Here is a 21,786-nt window from a genome sequence, read left to right as displayed (position 1 = left end):
GAGTTTTTTCAATATAGAACAGAGTGATTTTGTTTTTCCCAAAACCCTTCTAGGAAGGGGTGGGAATTTTATTGTATTGGTTGATTCTGGAGTGTGTATTGCTCACAGGCTGAAGGTTATGAATCTTAATTTAGGGTTAGGCATTCTGTTCCTTTTTCGACTGGGCTAAGACCTGTTGAGTGAGAAGGTATCCAACTTCAGGATTTTTTTTTCCCTCTGAGCTGGGAGATTAGGTTTTGAGCTAGCAGAGATTTTGTTTAAAGTGATTTGGGCTCTATGAATACTACACCATGGGATGTTGAAATGACATTTTTTTTCTTGCTGGAGGCAAGGGCTGCCCTTGCCCGTGTGAACATGCAGAAGAGTGACGAGTCCCATCCCAGGAAGGAGTTTTAGTCTTTGGATGGCAGACTACGGCCAGAGATTTAGTTTAACTGGAATAGATTTTTCTTAGTATGGTGCTCCAAGACTACCGGGAACTCTGTTGCTTTGTCTTGTTCTTTGCTGGAGGCAAGGGCTGCTTCTCCCAGAGACTGCTTTAAAACAGTCAGCCCTTGGGCATCTGTATTGTCTGTTGTTGTTTTTTTTTGTCATTGCTTTGTAATATATCTTTACATTTTTGTACTTCTGTGAAGCAGTTTTATACAAAAGCATTCCAATGAACTGCCCAAATAAAATGATAAAAAATAGATTCTGGTTATCATGGCTACCCTGAGCTGAACCTGGTTTTGCCCTTATTGCTGCCACAGATTTGTTGTTATTAAGGATTGCCTTAAAAACAACAAACTTACAAGGACAAAGATGCAGCGATATTAAAGTAGATCTCTGACAACTGGTAGCTAGCTATCTGCTTTTTCTAGAGATTCACCTTAAGGGGGCGGGATCCCGCAGCTTGACCTTGCTGCGGAGCACTGGGCATGCTCTACTGCTTTCCGTAATGTCAGACAGGAGCAGCAAAAATAAATAGAAATTTTCTGTCTTCCCAGCCCTAGATCTGTCCCTTCCTCTTTGCAAATGAGATGAGACTTCATTTGGACTTTCAAGAATCAGCCCAGCCTCCTCCTTTTTTGTTGTTGTTGTTTTAAATTAATCTTACTCTGTATCTGACCAGCCTGAATCTATCCCACACCAGCTGCAAAAGTCAGAGGGAAACGGGAGGGAAATGTCTGCCCTAGTTTTTGATCAGGTAAGAAATTCTTCTCTATCATCTTTTACAAACCTCACACACACACACACACACACCTATTAGTATATTAAGTTAGTCCAATAAAAAGGTATAGCTTTACATTATATTTTGTTTAACTTTTATTTATGTACATTCAAATGACCTAACACTGCAAGCACACTACTTCATACAGATAGGCACACACCCACACCCTTTCTCCTTCCCCCTACCCCAGGTCCATCTCCAGCACTCTCCCACTTTCCTGCCATCATACACCAACCCACCAGCCTCTCTCCCTTCCAGTGTTCAGCTGCTGCTGCCTCCTCCTTCATTCAGCCCTCTCAGACTGATGCCTCTGTTTTTTTTCTCTCCAGCTCACTTGTGCTGATGCCTGTTCTTCCTGCTGAGTGAGCCAGCACCCAGATATTTATAGTACTTCTCTGGAGAATAGGAGATCTAAACAAAATACTGGATATTTAAGAGAACAGAGCAGTCTTCATGCAATAATTTACAGGAGGCTTCAGCTCAGTGACAGAGGCTATAAACAGTTTATTACACACACATTATAATGAAGCTGGAGGGAGAGAGGCTGAGTGTGTTCTGTTTGCTGTTTCAGGCATCGGTCACATTTGGTGATGTTGCTGCCTATTTCTGGGAAACGGAGTGGAAGATTCTAGGAGAATGGCAGAAGGAGCTGTACAAGAAGGTCATCAAAGAAATTCACAGCATCCTGATATCACGAGGTAAAATAAGCCTTTTCTATTATCTCCACCCATAGGCACATTATATTATAACACAGATGCGCATGCGTTCTCAATGATGCAATCCAACACCAAGGAGGTGGCAGCTGTCAGCGGGTCTGATAGCCGATGCTTAATTTTACCGGTGACGGTTGTCAAACCCGCTGACAGCCACGGGTTTGGAAAACAGACGCCGGCAAAGTTGAGTGTCCGTTTTCCAACCCGCGGGCAGATTTTTTTTTTTTTTTAATTTTTGGGGCCTCCATCTTAATATTGCTATGATATTAAGTCGGAGGGTGTACAGAAAAGGAGTTTTTTCCCTGCTTTTCTGTACACTTGCCCGGTGCCATCTGAAATTAACGCCTGCCTTTGGCAGGCGTTAATTTCTGAAAGTAAAATGTGCGGCTTTCTGTATTGCAGGTGACTAATTAATAGGCTCATCAACATGCATTTGCATGTGATGAGCGCTATTAGTTTCGGGGGGGGGGGGGGGGGGGGGGGGGGGGGGTTGGCCGCACGTTTTCCATCTTCCTTGTACATACCTTGATCATTCCAGACTACTGGGATTTGCATTCCTGCCAGCAGATGGAGACAGAGAAAGTTTTACTGACACTGCTACATAACCCAGTGAGCCACCTGCAGTCCCTCAGCATATCTCTGTCTCCAGCAGATGGTAGATAGTGCAAATCCTGCAGTTTGAAGAGAAAAAAAATAGACTACAAACTGCTTTTTAGAGATTGTGGGCTTGGACTTTCAATTTGTCAGTTATGGCAGCCATTCGCCACAGGGAAGCTGCTCCTGGGAATGTTCAAGGGGATATGGATCAGGATAATCAGAAGATTCTGATGGGGGGTTGGGTTTTTCACCTCCAGGAGAGGCAGAAGTTATAACTGAATGGGAGTCCATGAAACATGATTCATTGGAGGATTCCAGTGAGGAATTCATTTTCTCGCCTCTTGAGGAGAAGAAATTACATCTGGTGGGAAGTCATATCGAGCTATACCCAGTTTTTTGTTTCTTGTGTCACAAAGGGGACTTGCTGAGTTTGTTGATTTAGTCTCTTTTAAGCTGTGTCCTGCACCTTTCCCCTTCTGAGTCCAATTTAGAGTTAATGACAAGTTTTAGAAGAAAGGGGAACTAATCTGTTTTCCTGGTTCTGAAAGAGGACGGGGTGTTTGCAACCAATATAGAATTTACAAAAAATTATTGCGGCTCTCAAGATTCCCCTTTTCCGCATGGTGACTCTGAGGTCTGCCATGGTGATGGAGCACAAGTGAGAGTTAGTGGCATCACTCGATTTGACCGAGGTATATCTGCATGTAGCTGTTAGGCCAGAGCACCAGAAATTTCTGAGGTTCACGGACCTAGGGGAGCACTTTCAGTTTTTGAGCCCTTCCCTTCGGTTACCAACGGCTCCGCGTACCTTCACCATCCTAATGGTGGTGGTGGCAGCGGTCGCATTGTACAAGAAGGGTGTGTTGGTACATCCATGTTTGGACAATTGGCTCATTCGGGTGAAATCAGTGTGCTTTTATCGACAATCAGTATAAAGGTACCGAGGCACTCGTAGTCTCTAGGATGGGTGGTGGACCTAACAAAAAGCTAATTAGTCCCCTCATAAACTGTGGGTTGTTTTTTTTTACAGAGGAGAGATGAGCTATTGTGTCTCCTCTTGAACTCTGGTGTTTCTTATGGAGGAGAGGTTGCTGAAATTGCAGAGGCGGATTCAACATCTGCTAGACCTTTTGGTGCCCAAGGAAGGCATTCGGCATTTGCACTTGTATGGCCTCTTCAGGGGGCTTTTCTTTTCCCGCTGGAATCCATTATCGGAATAGTTCATCTATGTAAGACATTATAAGCTATGCGTTATATTGTCATTGTAATTGTTGAAATGTGAACCGAAGTGATTAGTAACATTGTTACCTGAACTGCGGTATATAAAACGGTTAAATAAATAAATAAATCTTCTTTCTGTTAGAGGGGGAAGCCAGTGGCAGTCTTTTGTAATGGCTTCCTCCCACCAGTCTTGAGCATGGTGCGGAATTGGAGGTTCCGAATTGGTTAATAGTCACCACCGATGCAAGCCTCTCCAGTTGGAGGGCTGGTGCAGGGCCAGTGTTCGAGGCAGGAGTCTTCAGGGTCTACCAGCCATTCAGTATAGATCCTGTTGACCAGTGCAACAATGGTGGTGTACATCAACAATCAAGGCAGAACTGGGGAATCAGGCGGTGGCTCAAGAGGCCTGGTAATTATTTCTCTGAGCAGAGCAGCACTTGGAGCAGTTAGTATTTCATCGCCGGGGTGGACAACGTTTTGACAGTTGGAAAAAGTTAGACCCCGGGGAATGGGAGCTATCTGGAGTAGTGATGTGTTTTGTTCATGGAAGATGGGGCTATTCCCATGTGGACTTAATGGCGACCAATAGAGAGCAACAAGGTGTCACGATTTTACAACCATCAATGAGAACAAATGACAGAAGGATTTGATGCTCTGGTTCTGCCATGGACTCAAGGGATTTTTCTTTAGGTCTTCCCATGGCTGCTAGTGGACAAGGGATTACGGTGAATAGTGTAACATCCAGGCATCATCATTGATAGGCCGGTTGAATCTTCTCCGCCAGGGCCCAGTGTTTTCAGGTGAGGCAGCTCGTTTCTGTCTTGTGGCTTGGTTTTTGAGAGGTAACAACTGAAACGGAATGGATATTCCGAGGTAGTTTCCATCTCATTGCAAACTAGGAGACTTTATGCTTCCCTATCATATTTGCCAGTTTGGGGAATCTTCGAGTCCTGGTCTGCTGTTGGCTGACTGAAGCCTATTCAAGCTATAGTGTCACATATCTTGGCTCTCTACAGGAAGGTTCTGATCACAGTACTGGCTTTTAACTCTTTGGGAGTCTAGGAGCGATGTTGGGTTGTCTCCTGCATAAGGTGAAGGGGTATCCTCTGTCTGCACGCCCGGATGTTGTATGGTTCCTTCAGGGAGATAAGATCTTGTGTCCTCAGGTGTGGAATATTTGTCCATCTTGGAACCTGGATCTGGGCCTAGTCCTTAGAAGATTGTGTGAGGCTCGGTTTGAACCATTAAAGAGACCTTCATTGAAAGACTTGACTCTTAATATGGTTGTTCTTGGTATCTGATTGTTCAGCCAGGAGAATTTCAAAACTCTAGACGTTGTTGTGTCGAGATTCCAAGGTTTTCTGGATTTGGATTCAGAACTTCCAGGATTTTCCAAATTTGGATTCCTCTACGCTTCTTACAGTGGAGATTAAGCTCTTAGTTGTGAGGTGTGAGTTATTGCGAAATCTTAAGGTCACCAATGATTTCCTTAGTTCAGATTACCTCTTTGTAGATCTGATTACCTCTTTGCACTGTGGAGTACTCAAAGAAGGGAAGTAAGGTATCTAAGGCTATAGTTTCAAAGTGGCTGAAAGAAGCAGTTGAATCAACTTGCGTTTTTAAAGGGCGCACGATGCCAGGGGGGTTTAGGGGTGTACTTGACACATTCTCAGGCGACCTCCTGGACTGAGTCACATCAGGTGTCTCCACATGAAGTTTGCAGGGCAGCTACTGGGAAGTCAATGCACACTTTTGCTAGGCTTTATCGCTTGGATGTTGGGGCTCCTGCTTTCATGTGTTTTGGTGGAGTTCTACAAGCGGAACTCTCCAGGTCCTACCCAAGTAAAAGAAAGCTTAGATACATCTCAGGAATCTGGACTGATCTGGGTATGTACAGGGAAAGGAAAATTGGTTCTTACTTGCTAATTTTCATTCCTATAGTACCACAGATCAGTCCAGAGACCTGCTCATTTACTGGGAGGGAAAGTCCGCCGCTCGTACTTTGCTTTATACTCTCTTTTATATATAGTGCAAAGTGGTTGGAGGTTTTTCAGTGCTGATCGTTTATGATAAATTTGGGCAACTTCAACCTACTTCTGCTCGTTGGAGGGGAGGGAGTTTGCTTAGAAGTTTGCTTAGAAATTTAAGATTGTTGCTGTCATTTTGGCTTGGGTACAGTTCAATACCGAGGGACTGCAGGTGGCACACTGGGTTATGTATAGTGTCAGTAAAACTTTATCTGTCTCCATCTGCTGGAAGGGAGGCAAAATCCAGGAGTCTGGACTGATTTGTGGTACTACAGGAATAAAAATTAGCAGGTAAGAACCAATTTTCCTTTCTGCATAAGGGCTGATATTGGATGTAAGTATTCACCATTCCAAAACTGCTCAAGACCCATTACAGTTTTGGAACAGTAGGTATTTCCCTGCCCCAGAGGGTTTACAGTCTTAGTTGGTGTAGGGTGAAGTGGCTTGTCCAAAGTCACAAGGATCGTCCATGGGAGAAGCAGGAATTGAACCCTGGCTTTCCTGGTTCTCGGCCACCTGCGCTAGATAACTGCTGTATGCTGAACAACATGCAATACCTCCAGCTAAGACCATATGTCACAGGGCAAATATCCCCTTTCTTCCTCTCGCTGGCCTCAAGACAGAATTATATTTATATTCCAGGACCTGGTTTTCCTTCTTGGATTTGTCTTCTTCATCCTGGGAGGGCACATGCTTGTAGAGAAGATTGTCACCTACAATTCATTTCTTTTCTTTACTGTGATTATTCACACGAGTCACTACAGAACCCCATTTCCAACAAATGAAATAAATCATGCACATGCTAAAAACTCTATGAACTGAAAATAATGCTTTGTTTGACATTTTTAGAGAACGGAGTGTTAGGGATTTTGATTATTATTTTGTTATCTTTTGTACTGCATCCAGTGAATTTTTTATGCTCTAAATTTAGGGACCTTTGTTTTCAGTTTTAATTTTATTTTGTCTGGGAATTTCAATATTTCCGTTGATTTTTCTCCTGTGTGTTATATCAAAGTCATTTTTCCACTGACTTTGTTATTTTCAGTTCTTAAAGAGTCTATATTGTATGAATTGAATATTATGAATTGTGTATTAAGTTTCATATCTTTGAATCTTGTAAGCCACTGTGGGCAATCCTTCAGAATTGAAAGGGCAAAGTAAAAATGCAAATAGAAATTCCTCCACCTAAGAGCTCCAGAATAGAAATGACTGTATCAGAAAGCATCCAAGGTTTATTCTTAATCAAGTGTCAGGCTGCAACAATCTCTCTTTTCATCAAACACAGCTTTACCAGAATCTATATAAATAAAAATGTTAAATAGTTTGTACGTCGTCGCTAATCTCGCCAACCGCTTAACCGAATGCGTTCAAATTTGCACACAACATTCACTTCCCATACGGGAAGGATCTTATACACTTACATTACATATAGGTCACACCTGTGACAGGTAATACAAGTTTAAAAATTGCTTACACAAAACAGCGACATCTGGTGGCCGTCAGTGCAAGCGCAACCTCTTACACTTTTCACACACACTCACACACCACACCACACCCCCACACAGGGCTATTGTCTTTCATTCACACTCCCTCATAACACACAGAAATCCATACTCATCACACCACACACCCCCACCCACATGCCTGCCAATGTCACTTACTTCACCCACCCTCCCAAAACACGGATTCCTGGCAGCTACATTGGGAAGCCACGCATTTCACACACCCTCCGAATTTAAATTAAAGTACCCTCTTCCACCCACCCACGCACTGCACTCCGATCACACACTACACCTGAAACAAGTCCGTGCTTCTCCGCTGGCACCACAGGGAACGGTCCAGGACACATCGCATTCAGTAGGGCCGTCGGATGCCAGCAACAAAAATGGCGCCGGCGGATCTTGCCCTTACTATGCTATATGGAGACAACAATGACGTCGGTACACCATGTGACATAGTGAAGTTTTGCGACATGGCAGCCGGCGGAACAAACCCTAGTACACACCTTCGTCACCCGCTGGCAGTTTACACAGGTAGCCGGGGAGGAGCACGGTGGGGGACCGTTCTTATTTTCCGCCGCGCGTTTTTCACAAGGGGGGGCCACTCATTCTCCACATCTCCCGAGAGGGGGGCTATAGCGTGGGTTGCTCTATTTCGCCGGGTTGTGGGGGGGGGGGGGGGCCAGGAAGGTGTGCTTGCATATTTAAACTATTCTTTGCTGGTGCTGTTCATTTGGGGTAAAAAAAAAAACAAAAACACACAAACTGTAACCTTTACTGCTCTGTTCTGTTTTTTCAACTTAACCAGGCTCAGCCACAGCTGAACCGATTGCTTTCAAATTTGGACACAAGCTTCACCTCACATACGGCAAGGTTCTTCTACACTTACATTACATATATGTCACACAGGGGGCTGGTAAAAAAGTTTTAAAATTTGGTTCCACAAAACAGCGACATCTGCTGGACGTAAGCGCAAGCTCTTACACCTTGCACAAACACTCACACCCCACACACACGTGACCAATGTTTGGGATTCATACACCCTCCGAGCAGACACAAATCCACCCTCCTCACACCCCCCTGCACACATGCCAATTGTACTTACTTCACACACCCTCCCAAAACACACAAAAACCCACAAAATTCCAGCATGCTACACCAAGAGGCCACTAACATGCCACATGTTTACAATTCCCAAACCCTACGAACTCACACAAAAACACCCTCCTCACACCCCCCACGCACATGACTTTTCTACTTACTGCCCACACCCTCCGAACGCACACAAAACGGCAGAATAGTTCGGGCTGCTCCAGGAGGGGGGGGCCACAGCGCTCCGTGACACATCGCATACACTACGGCCGTCGGCTGCCAGCAATCAACATGGCGCCGACGGCTCTGTCCCTTACTAGGACATTTGGGAACGCCAATGGCGGCAGTAGCCCATGTGACATAGTAAGGGCGAGGGCCCGTCGACACCATTTTCTGGACTGGCAACCGGCGCACCTTCGCCCTTACTATCTGAGCGAGATGACTGCTCCCATTGCTCCACCCTACTGACGGAGTAAGTTCTAACAGCGTCGGAGACATTTTCAGTGCTGGCTTCCGAGGGCCAGGCACCAATACTTCCATGCCGGAACGAACGCCCGCTCCACCTACTATCATTTTTGACAGGTATCGGCAGGCCTGCAGGGGGGGGGCGTGGGGATGTTATTGCGTCCATGTTCGGGGGGCAGGGGGCAGTTATCCCCATTCTCTTTTCTTTCTTTTCCACTTAACCTGGCTCTGCCACTGCAACGCGTGGCCGGGTACAGCTAGTAAGAAAGGTTAAATTTAAAATGTAGTTTTGCTGTTTTTTTGACAGGTTACTCAATTGTTAATTCTGATGTCTTATTCAAGATTAAAAAGGAAGATGAGACATATTTCACTCAACACTATGAATGGGAGGGAAAAGAAAATTTTAATGAACCCTCCATTAGTAAGTACATGTTTTTGCATTTTCAGATCAAAGGAGATAGGACATTTACTATCAAACATCTGGAGACTTTAAATCCATTCTCTAATGTAATTTTAGCAGGTCCTCGTTGAATCCTTCTAGACATGTGTTTTCTCATAATAGGCCTTCCGATTGTAACATCTGTGTTCTCACTGAGCGTTAAACAAGAGGAAGATCTATCGTTGGATCATCCTGGATTGCAGACGACTGAAGAAATTGACCCTCCTGTAATGAGTAAGTATAAAAATTCCTACGGAACTTCTTGACTGAGGTCAGTGAGCTCCATATAATAGTTCAGCACTGGGAGGACAAGAGGCCATCATCCTCTCTCTTGCCTCCATTCTCCAATTCTCTACTTTGGATGGGCTTGGTTGGCTTGGGGATGGATACCTGGGGACTAGGGATGTTGCAGAGGATGCTAGTGGGAGCATGTCCAGTGAGGATAGTATTATTTGTTGAGCCATGGAGGCATAACAAGAAGTGTAATTAAGTGTATGTGTTGTTGGTGGATTAATGCAAATCGTATTTACCCATTTTAATACTAATGAGCTGACTTGCATGATTTTGCATGATTTTGCATGCAACAGCTCAATACAGATTTTTTTTCTTTGCATTAGGCTTTATTTCCATGTTAACTTTAATGAGGATTAATATGCTGAATTGCATTAATAGTAGCATACATTAACACATGTTAAATGTACACTAATACTTATGTTAAGGAATCAGGATTTTGCATATGTTATGATATTAACTGATAGTAACTGAGCTATCTATAAAGAAAAAAACGACCACCAACATCCCTAAATCCTCGATCCAATTCAGAAAACCATGTTCCATGGAAGCCCTCAGCAACATCCTCACCAAGGACCTAACTAACTTGGACCTCACAAATGCGGACTCTGCTATGAACTCTTGGCTAACTATCACCCGCTCAGCAGCTGATAAAATATGCCCCTTGACTTCCAAAGTTATCAATCCTGCCCACACTAACAAAAAACCCTGGTTCTCAACAGAATTAAGAAAACTCAAACAAGACCTACAACATAAAGAACAACGCTGGCGGAAGGATCCCTCCCCTACCACTCTGGCCTCCTACGAAACCGCAATGATCTATTATAGGGCCACCATTCTTCGTACCAAAAGGAATTTCTACGCCAAAAAAATACACGGCTTCCTATACGACCCAAAAACACTATTCTCATATGTTGCAGCACTCACCACCCCTATTCCTCCTATCATCCCAGAAGAAGAGGCCCAAAACAAATCCACAGAGCTGGCAGTTTTCTTTGACAACAAAATCAAAAATTTACTTATTCCGCTGACATCTTCCAACTCTACTCCAAACTCCCAGCCTCCATCTAGCCAAAAGTCTCCCAAACGATACACAAACAGTCTCTAGAATCGTTTGATCTGCTGAGAGCGGATGACGTCACCGCGCAGGACGGACGGCTGAATTCAAGCTGCTCACCTCCCGCTCCTAACATCAGCCTACATCGGCGTCCTGAGGCCTCGGTTTTCGCCCCAAAACGAGGATTCGCTCTTGTAAGTGCTGCTATGGCAGCTAATAAGAAAAAATTAGACTTAAAGCGATTCTCCTTCGCCGCGGCAGCGGCAGACCTAGAAACGGGAAGCGAGATCAAAATGGCGGACGGGCCGGACTTGTCCCTCGAGTCGGAGGAGGAGGCAAACCCGATAGCCCCCGAGCACGGTGACACTGATGCACCCTCCCGAGCCGAGTTCTCCGCGTGGTTCGGGGCGCTGCGCGCTGATATGGCACAATACAAAAAGGATATGGAGGCTATAATGTCGGGCCTAAAAAACGAGGTATCTGAGATTGCACACCGCGTGGAGACCATGGAGGAGGGCCTAGAGGAGCAACAGACATACAGTCACTCACTTGGTGAGGAACAACAGAAACTTAAAGATACTCAGGACATGTTAGCCCGGCAAGTGGAAGATCTGGAAAACAGGCTACGACGATCTAATTTAAGATTTAGGGGCATTTCTGAGACCCCTGAAAACACTGACTGCATAAAGGTAGTCCAGGACATTTGTATGACCTTGCTTCACCCTGAGACGGCCTCACCTGAGGAGACACCTATTGTTTTGGACAGAGCTCACCGATCCCTGGGGACCCCAAGAACCAACCAGGTCAGGGATATTATTGCATGCTTTCATAATTTTACAGTGAAAGAGCGGGTGATGAATGCTGCCAGGGCTCAGGGCTCTCTGCAATGGCATGGGCAACAGATTGAAATTTTTCAAGATTTGTCATTTACCACAATTCAAAAGAGGAGAGAGTTCCGGGCTGTGGTGCAAGTCCTGCGGGATCAGAAATTTCGATATCGCTGGCTGTTTCCCTTTGGACTGAGCTTTTCTATTAATGGCATCACTTCCAAAGTCCAACAGGTGGCTGAGGCCGAGGATATTCTGCGAGCGGCAGGCTTCATGACAGATGCAAGGCGGCCGGCGAAGACAGGAGCACTGGAGACACCTCACCTGAGAGAACTTCCAAAGTGGCAAAGGGTGCCCAAAGGTGGTAAACGACTTCGAAGGAATTCTGAGGACTCTAATGCATCTAAAGGCCCAGGCTGAGGTGAAGGGACTCAGAGGTGGTGGTACCTCCTTGTGGACTCGGGTTCTCGAGAGGAGCCTTTGACAGTCAAGGGGCGAAATAATTGGTAGAGGCCTCAGCCAGGTTCAGTTGCTTTATAAGTTATAGGTTGATAAGATGACCGTTGTTTTGTATGTTCTATTCATGTGAGCGAGCGGAAGGTGAGACCGAGCTTGTTCGGTGATGTCATCGCTCTCCAAGATCAAAGCCCACGCAGAGAGTGGGTGCACTGGGGGTTGGGGCGGGGTGGGAGGGGTGGGTGGAATGGGAACAGCTCGAGCCTTAGATCTTGGCAGGCTAACATTGCGCATGGGGGAGGGGGGTTATTTAAGGAGCCTGAGTTGGTTACGGTTGGGGGATGGGCTACAGTATCTCCATATGGGGGGTGGAAGAGCTGTTTTTACCCTATGCCTTACATAGATGGATGGTCTAAAATTACTATCTGTGAATACTAAAGGATTGAATTCGCCTATGAAAAGAAAAACCTTTATTCAGGATATGAAACGGTTACATGCTGATATTGTCTTTTGTCAGGAAACCCACCTGATCAAAAGGTATGAAAAGCTGCTGGCTGCTAGGGATTTCCCTCTCTTTTATCATGCTGCGGCCCCTAAAGGGGATAAATATTGTGGGACGGGCATCCTGTTCTCCCGGCATGTCACACCAGAGGTGGGTACAATCTTACGGGACGTGGAGGGACGCTATATAATGCTGAAGGTGAAGCTATACCACACTCAATACACGCTGGTTAATGTTTATGCGCCCTCAGGTGACCAGGCAGATTTCTTTGGGAAAATCTCCAAGATAGTGGGTGATTGGGCAGAGGGTCATTTAATCATAGGTGGAGACTTCAATATCACCAGAAACCCTTATCTTGACAATACAGGTTCAAGCCAGGGTGGGAGACGCCCGGGGAGACAAGCCCTTAAGCATTTGATTGCTGATAGGGGCCTTACTGATATTTGGCGATTACTGAATCCCACCGCCAGGAATTACACCTTTTTCTCAAACCCACATCAATCATACTCAAGGATTGACTATTTTCTCCTTGATAAAGCACTGGTAAGCCAGGTCCTAGACGCTGAGGTTGGCAATATCACATGGTCTGACCATGCACCGGTGTGGGTTTTGCTGCGCCGGTCTGGGGGGGACCAAGGGACTAAATTTTGGCGGCTCAACGAACATTTATTAGACGATAAGGCCTTTGTCGAAACTATCAATGAGGCCATCAGAGACTTTTTAATTACAAATGATGATGGGGAGGTGGCCCCAGGTACCCTCTGGGAGAGCTTGAAGGTATTCCTACGCGGATTATTTATCTCAAGGGCGGTATTTGTCAAAAGGGATAGTGCTAAGAAGTGCTTACGGCTTTTAGAATCTATCGCCCATTTAGAGCTCCGTCACAAACGGACTATGGAGACACATATTGCACAGCAGTTAAGGGAGGCACGTAGAGATCTTCATGAGTTAGAGATGGGAAGGGTAGCTCACCAATTAGAACTCCTTAGGCAACAGCATTTTGAATATGGCAATAAGGCGAGTAAGCAACTGGCACGAAAATTAAAAGAACAGGAGGCAGCCACACAAATCACAAAAATCCGAAATACGGATGGGCAATACATCCACTCTCAAGGGGAAATTGGAAAGAGATTTAATGCATTTTATCGAGAACTTTATAACTCTGACCCCTCAATAACGGCTCCAGAGATATCCAAATACCTGGAGGGTGTTGCCCTACCTGTTTTGGATGATACGGACCGACAGCGGCTAGACAGGGAGGTGACGCAAATAGAAGTTCTACAGGTTATTAAAGAACTCAAACCGGGTAAATCCCCCGGCTTGGATGGGTACTCGGGGAAGTTTTACAAGGTATTCGGGCCCTTACTTGTGTCACCCCTTATCAATATGTTTAATGATTTAAAAGATACGGGCAGAATATCTCAACAAGCTAACACCGCGGGCATTACTATCCTGGCTAAACCTGGGAGGGACCACACTCTCTGTGGCTCCTATAGGCCGATATCACTTATCAATATTGACCTCAAGATTCTGGCGAAAATCCTCGCTAGACGATTGGGAAGTGTGGCCCACCTGTTGGTAGCTCCGGATCAATCAGGTTTTATTCCCGGGAGGCTGGCTTCCGATGATGTGCGCCGGGTTGTAGAATTGATAGAACATGTACAGCACCATGATGTCCCTGCCACCCTCTTATCTATAGATGCCGAGAAGGCTTTCGATAGGGTACACTGGCCGTATCTCTTTCAAGTAATGAACAAAATGGGGTTGGGATCGAACTTCCAGTCATGGGTATCTAAACTATATGACAATCCCCAGGCTCGCATTAAGATTAATGGAGCGTACTCCCCTCCCTTCGAAGTCCGGCGGGGTACTAGGCAGGGTTGCCCCTTGTCTCCCCTGCTGTTTGCCCTGACATTGGAACCCCTGGCCGAGACTATTCGCCGTTCACAGAATATTACAGGCATTTCAGTGGGAGGGTCTGCATACAAAGTATCTCTTTTTGCGGATGATCTCCTTTTTACTGTCACTAACCCTGACACCTCCTTATTTGCTTTGGCACAGGAAATTAGATCGTTCGGGAGGGTGTCCGGGTTTAAGATGAATGAGGACAAATCGGAGTTGCTTAATATTTCTATGCCCGAGCCATCTTACTTGCAATTGGCAGCCCACTTACCCTTTAAGAAGGCAAAAAAGTGGATAAAATACTTGGGGGTTAAGATCAGCCCGGACCTGAGTCAACTATTTGATTTAAACTACACTCCTCTTCTTAATTCCATCCAATATAGCCTGGATAGATGGGATAGACTAAATTTATCTTGGCTGGGGCGCATTGCGGCAGTCAAGATGACGATTCTTCCCAAATTTTGCTATCTGTTTCAGACGTTGCCTGCTAAGGTCCCTATCAAGGCCTTGACCCTTTGGCAACGGAAGCTATTCCGATTTGTCTGGAAAAGGAGGCCTCCACGGGTGGCTAGGTCAGTACTATATAAGGACAAGTTACATGGGGGTCTCAACTTCCCTAATCTATTATGGTACTATGGGGCTCACCTATTAGCTGTGATAGTTAACTGGCATTGTCATAGTCAGACCAAGCCTTGGATAGTAATAGAGAAGGCGATAGCTCGGGCCCCTCCTTTGACTACTAGGGTCTGGGCACCGCATTCATCAAAAGGGGACGGCTTAACAACTTTCTCCCAGATGGTGTTGCACACTTGGAAGTATTGGAAACGGCAGCTCGTGGGTGACCTTGTCATGTATCAATACACATCGTTCCTGCATAATCCCCTGTTCCCTCCGGGGATGGATGCAGCGTTCATTAGGCGATGGCAGCACAAGGGTCTCACTACTATGGGGCAATTGTGGAAAGGTGGTAAACTTATACCTTTCCCTGACTTACAGGTTCAATTCCAATTAGACCAATCCGATCACTTTACTTACCTGCAGCTTTCACATCTCTTTTCCACATATCGATTGTCTCAACTGTTCTCGCAGGAGCAGCCGCTTTTCCTGACGCTCTGTGGGAACGCTGATCGGGTTAAGAGACATGTATCTAGGATTTATGCCCTTTTGAATAAGGGAACCAGGGGTACAGACACACATCTAGTACACTGGAACTCTGATCTGGGTGGCATTCTGACTGGGAAGACCTGGGAAAAGTGCTACCAGCGCATATCTAGGTGTTCTGTCTCAGCCACTCTGAAAGAGAATGGCTATAAACTTCTATATAGATGGTACCTAACACCGGACAGATTGCATAGAATGTCCCTGCGCCCTACTGCCAATTGCTGGAGGCTGTGTGGAATGACTGGTACCTTTTTTCATATGTGGTGGGATTGCCCTAGCGTGGCACGGACATGGGCACACATTCAGGACTATATTCAGAATACCTTAAAATTCCAGATTACTCTGACTCCCCAGCTTTGTTTATTACAGGCGGATTCAGAAGAGGGTAGCACTTGGGAGAGAGCTTTGGTGACGCAGGTGGCTTTAGCTACCAGATGTGAAATAGCGCTCTGTTGGAAGAAAGTTGAGACCCCAACGTTACGTGATGTTCTGACCAGATTGGATAAAGTGTATATTATGTGTCACCTTACAGCGATTAGGCATGATCAGCTCCCTAAATTCCAGAAAGTGTGGGGACCATTTGTTAAGGGAAATTCAAGGAGCGACTGCTCGGAGGCTCTACCTTTGTAGATTGGTAGTTTTAGCTACAATTGATAACATTCCAGAGGAGCCCTACCCTTTTCTTTTCCTCCTATGATGATTTTGGTACGCACTCATGGGTTTCATACTGGGCCATATTACCCCTTGTGATTAGGATCAGAAAAGATCACAGGCAGAGCTGGCTGGGGGGGGGGGGGGGGGGGGGGGGGGGGCGGGGTTGCGGTTCTGAGGGGAAATAACTGAAGCTTACATTAGAGTTTCCAAAGTTTTTATTTATCTCTTTGTTTATCACTCCTTTTTATAACTTCAAGTGCTAATAGTACGATACTGTTGATACATGTTCGTTCTTTGACAATGAAAGTCATCGGATGCAAATAATATATTCTTTTCAATGAGCAATATATGTTATATGTTATCATGCACACTTATCTTCTGTATTACGAAGTGATATTTCAACTTCTGTATAACATTTTGTCTTAATAAAAATACAAATTACAAAAAAAAAAGAATCGTTTGATCTTACATCATCCTTGGAAATCGCATCTATCATCAAGAAAATGAAGCCCTCATCGCACCCAATAGACCAAATTCCGACCAAACTCCTTCTCACAATTCCGAACACCATCGCCAAACCTCTGGCCGACATCATAAACTGCTCCCTCACTCAAGGAACAGTTCTGGACGCTTTAAAAACAGCCTCTCTGAAACCCTTACTAAAAAAACCTAACCTGGACCCATCCAACCCTATAAATTTCCACCCCATTGCCAATTTACCTTTCATAGCCAAGCTAATGGAAAAACTGGTCAACACTCGACTCACAGACTACCTCGACTCCCCGACATTCTATATCCATCACAATTCGGATTCAGGAAACGCAGAAACACAGAATCTCTCCCACTCTCATTAACGGACAACATCCTGAAGGGCCTTGACAAAGGTCAATCCTACTTGCTAGCTCTTCTAGACATTTCCGCAGCGTTCGACACAGTTAACCACACAATCCTCATCAACCGTCTGATGGAAATAGGCATCTCAGGCTCGGCACTCCTCTGGTTAAAATCATTTCTAAGCGACAGGTATTACAAAGTAAAAATACTCAACAAAGAATCTCCCCCTGTAGCTTCCAAACAAGGAGTTCCCCAGGGTTCCTCTCTTTCCCCGACCCTATTTAACATCTATTTGCTCTTCCTATGCCAATTACTCAATAACCTCAACCTCACCTACTTTATTTATGCGGACGAATTGCAGATCCTAATCCCCATCAAGGATCCCATCTCCAACACGCTGAACTATTGGAACAGCTGCCTTCATGCTATCAATCTCCTTCTCACGAGCCTCAGCCTGGTTCTCAATACGTCCAAAACCGAACTTCTGGTCATCTCCCCCAATGACAGTAACCCCCTAGCCAGCACCACAACTATACCACTAGTAAGCCAAGTGAGAGACCTTGGAGCCACCCTAGACTCCAGAATGAACCTTAAAAAATTCATTAACAACACCACTAAAGAAGGCTTTTATAAACTACAGGTCCTAAAACAGTTAAGATCTCTCCTACACTTCCATGTCTACCGCTCTGTCCTTCAAACCATACTATTCTCAAAGATTGATTATTGCAATGCACCTCTGCTTGGTCTCCCTGCCTCTTCTACCAAACCTCTTCAGATGCTGCAAAACGCTGCAGCCAGGATCCTCACAAACGCTCGCCGTATGGACCACATCACACCGATTCTAAAAATACTACACTGGCTTCCCATCCACTACAGAATACTCTTCAAGACACTGACCATCATCCACAAAACCATATATCAGCAATCCTCTCTCCAACTTACCATACCTCTCGAACTCCACTCCTCATCAAGGCCAACCAGATCTGCATACAGAGGTTCCCTCCAGGTTCCCCCTAGCAAATCCGCTATACACAACTCCATTGAAAAACGAGCGCTATCAACCGCTGGACCGCATCACTGGAATTCTCTCCCGCCAGATCTACGCCAGGAACATTGTCATCTCACCTTCAGAAAAAAATTGAAAACATGGCTGTTCGCCCAAGCATATCGCTGAAGAAGCCTTATGGTAACCTGCACGGACCACCACTCCTCGGTTGCATCCTCTTTCCGCCTCACAAAGAAACTGTTACGCTAGAACTGCTCACTCAAATAACTTGTCATATCGACACCGCTATGTTATCTGTATATATTTTTTATTTTTTACCATGTAAGCAATTGCTCGCCACTTACCTGCTTTGCTCTTCAGTTAGAAATTGTTTAATCTATCACATTTCTTCTAACGGCCTTGTTCTACTTTCCCTGTTTTAATGTAACTTTCGCCTTCTTTGTTAACTGGTTACCCCCCTAGTTTATTGTAAACCGGTACGATAAGACCTGGTCTTGAGCATCGGTATATTAAAAGAAGTTAAATAAATGATAGGATCTCCATATAGTGAGATTTTGTGTATTGATTTCCTTTTTTTATTTGTTTTGTTAAGACTGCCCACTTTAAATCTAACACGCTTATTGTGCTGCTTTTCTGTTGCTTATCACTCTTGGAGATGTGGTCTGGTGTCTCAGGCTCGCTCTCTGGGAAGTGTGGTGGGCATTCATATCTGGGAAGAGAGTAGGGTTCTGGGATCTGAGATGTCTAGAGGACAACTATTTGAAATTCTCAAAACCTCTCTCCTTGCTTAAATGTATACAGCAGTTAAATATCTCATCCATTGAGTGCAGTTTGAATTGTATTATTTCAAGCAGTCCAAGTTCCCTTTCCTGTACGTACCCAGATCAATCCAGACTCCCCTCCAGCAGATGGAGACAGAGAAGTTTTTGACTGACACTGCCCTATATCTTGAGGTGCCACCTGCAGTCCGTCAGTATTTCTCTGTCTCCAGCAGATGGTGGAGATGCAAAATCCTGCAGTCTGAAAAATAAAACAAAAAGCCAGCAATAGAGGAAGATTCTACAGCCTCCCAGGGGGTAGTCAGGTCCTGGTGGGACCATTCCCCTTGGTATTTGAGACGGCTGAGCAGAGGGTCGGAGACCCTGCAAGCTCACCCCATCTGGCAGCGGCCGAGTGATACCTGGGATCCTGGTTCATTCACCCGGGGGGGAATCCAGAGAGAGCCTGCAGAGCCTAGTTTGTGTTGACTGTTTAAAGTTTTGTTTAAAAAAAAGATATCTGGACAGAAGGTAGGCTCTCCGCGCTGCTACCACTCTGACCTATCTTTTCCGCAGCCGGCTCTCTCTCCCGCTCCCCTGACTCTACTTCTGTCCTCTGTGGTCCAGTGCTTCTCTGGTCTGCCCTGATGCTGCATGGTAGGCCTGCTCTGAATGTGGTGAAGCACACGTGCGGCTCTCACGTGGCGGCCTTTGTTTCCTGGTGCCTCCCCAAGGGGGAGAGCACTTCGGGGACGGTGTCAGGGGCACGTTTGCTCTCTCACCAGGAGCCTGGGAGGCTCATTCTGGCGCAGCAGGCTTCAGGTGACCCGTTCCCGCTCAGCGCTTGAATAGCAGCCATGTTGATCATCCACGCGACTCCCGTGTGGGCTGTGGAGGGGGAGTGGGTTCCCCCCCAACTTATCCCTGCAGGCAGGAGCTTCTGGGGGGGGGCGAAATCACCGGGGAACACACATTTTCGCTGGAGGGCTTGGGGGGGGGGGGGGGGGCTCAGACTCCTTTGCCTTTTCTCCGATTTTGTATTTTAGCTGCACAAGGCTCTTAAAGCCGGGTAGGCAGCACAAAAAAAAAAGATGCTTGGATGAGGGAACTCCTGTTAAGTCTACCAAGACCCACAGGGCCCCTGGAAAGGAGGAGGTCTTGGCCCTGGAAAAAAAAAGGCCCAGGGTATCCAGGGTACTGGAAAAGATGAGGGGGGGGGGGCACTAGCTCCCGGCGTTCTCTGAAGACTTCGACATCTCAGCCCGTGGCGAGATTCTTCTTCTGTGGCCTCAGTGCTGGATAACCCTAAGGGGCGGACCCTCAGGGGGTGAACTCCGATACAGTCACCAGGATCCGGATCAACCGTTGTCGAGGGCTCCGATGGTTGTGGGTGAAGACCTTAGGGAATTGGCCCCTCTTATCCCCGCAATTCCTGAGGAGCTGGGCATTGAGGCCCCTCAGTGAGGCACTGCGTTTGGATCCAGTTATGGTGGGTTTTTGTGGTCCGACCATGTCCCTTCCATTCCACATGTTGGTAGATACGGGCCTGAAGGTCAGCAGGGCCAGGGTCAATTTATACCCGCTGCCGGACGAGGCTCTTGACCTTCCTAACGTTACCAAGAAGGCGACCAGTTCAGTGACCGGTGCTACTGCTCTTGAGGATCTCCAAGATGGGAAGTTGGAGGTGCCTCTCAAGAGGATCTTTGAGGGCTCAGCTCTGGGTGCGAGGGCTGCCAGGGGCAGCAGTTTTATGATCAGAGCAGGTCTTCGCGGGTGCCGCAGCTACAAACGGGCAAGGCCTTCTCTGGCTTGGAGGTCCTGCAGCTGAGCGGCTAGAAGCTGTGCTGGTTTTCAGTGCTGAGGCGCTGTACGATCTACTTAGAACTTCGGCCAGGTCTATGATATCAGCTGTCTTCACTTGCAGACTCCTTTGGCGGAGGAACTGGTCGGTGGACATTTTCTTACAGGGCACAGCTGGGTTCCTTGCCATTTAGGGGCAGGTTGCTCTTTGGCAAGGACTTGGAGGACATCATTAAATCCCTGGAGGGACAACAAGGCCCACAAGTTGCTGGAAGATAAACCTAAAGTGAGGAGATCTTTCCTCTCCCCTCCTCAAGGCAGGTCTCAGGCAGGCAGCAATCCTGGGGCCAGTTCTTCCGTGGCCAACGTTCTGGCAGAGACGGTTCCACCCATGGAATGGGAGAAGCCAAATTTTCCAAAACAGCAGCGGGACTGGTTCACTCCTCTCTTCGAGTCATAGAGGGCTGGCTGGTCCTCTTTTACAAGGAGTCACAGTCACGATGGTCCAGAAGATCCTAAGCACAATAAAACAGGGCTGCGCTTTAGAATTCCTGGTCCTAACGGAAGCATGGTTCCACATAGGCATACGGCCAATCCACCAGAGATGACTGAGGTTCATGATTCTGAGGGAGCAATTTCAGTTTTGCACCATGTTGTTCGGGCTGGCAACGGTACCTAAGAAGGTTGTGGTGACCACAGTGCTCCACAAGGAAGGCACCTTGTTCATCCTTACTTGGATGACACGCTGATTCTAGCAAAGTCGTATTCCTTCTACCGGTGACTGTGGATCGAGTCCATGGATCAAGTCCTCCAGCTCCTGAGGTCCTTGGGGTGGTTAGTCAGTTTGGCCAAGAGTCGCCTTTGCCCCCACTCAGACCTTACAGTTCCTGGGAGCGCCTTTCGTCACATGATTGGGCAAGATCGGCTTCACCGATGAATGGATCGCCAAGTTGCGGACTCAGGTTCGCGCACTGGGCCTTTGCTCACATGAGACCTCTACAGTCAGCTCTACTATCCTGTTGGGTCTCGATCTCGGAGCAGTTTCAGCTAATGCTTCCTCTGTGTGCTCCAGCCTCTTTTGGTGGCTCACCCCAGGCAAGCTGTACTGGGGGTGAACTTAGAGATTCTGACTTGGATGGTGCTAACTACGGATGTCAGTCTCTCCGGTTGGGGAGCCATCTGTCAGGACCCATCGGTGCAGGGTCGAGGGAGGAATCCTCACGGTCGATCAATAGATTACGATCCAGAGCTGTCCAGCTAGCTCTGCAGGCTCTC

At 46.4% G+C, this 21,786-nt stretch overlaps 1 protein-coding gene across 2 annotated transcripts in view; it reads left to right on the top strand.

Annotated features, from left to right (window-relative positions):
- The first annotated feature begins 925 nt into the window (after window positions 1-925).
- LOC115095454 (zinc finger protein 2-like) overlaps window positions 926-21,786 on the top strand; it is a 109,875-nt gene continuing 89,014 nt past the window's right edge. Inside the window, exons 1-4 of one of the 2 annotated variants that reach the window (XM_029609130.1) lie at window positions 926-1,186; window positions 1,782-1,908; window positions 9,132-9,245; window positions 9,387-9,497. In XM_029609130.1, coding sequence (XP_029464990.1) covers window positions 1,163-1,186; window positions 1,782-1,908; window positions 9,132-9,245; window positions 9,387-9,497 — 376 coding nt within the window. In that variant the 5' untranslated portion in view covers window positions 926-1,162. The remainder of the gene's footprint in view (window positions 1,187-1,781; window positions 1,909-9,131; window positions 9,246-9,386; window positions 9,498-21,786) is intronic. The other variant, XM_029609131.1, reaches the window with a different exon arrangement.

The sequence above is a fragment of the Rhinatrema bivittatum genome, chromosome 7 (genome assembly GCF_901001135.1).
Source record: "Rhinatrema bivittatum chromosome 7, aRhiBiv1.1, whole genome shotgun sequence".
NCBI classification, from domain to species: Eukaryota; Metazoa; Chordata; class Amphibia; order Gymnophiona; family Rhinatrematidae; genus Rhinatrema; species Rhinatrema bivittatum.
This window is presented reverse-complemented; position numbering and strand designations above follow the sequence as displayed.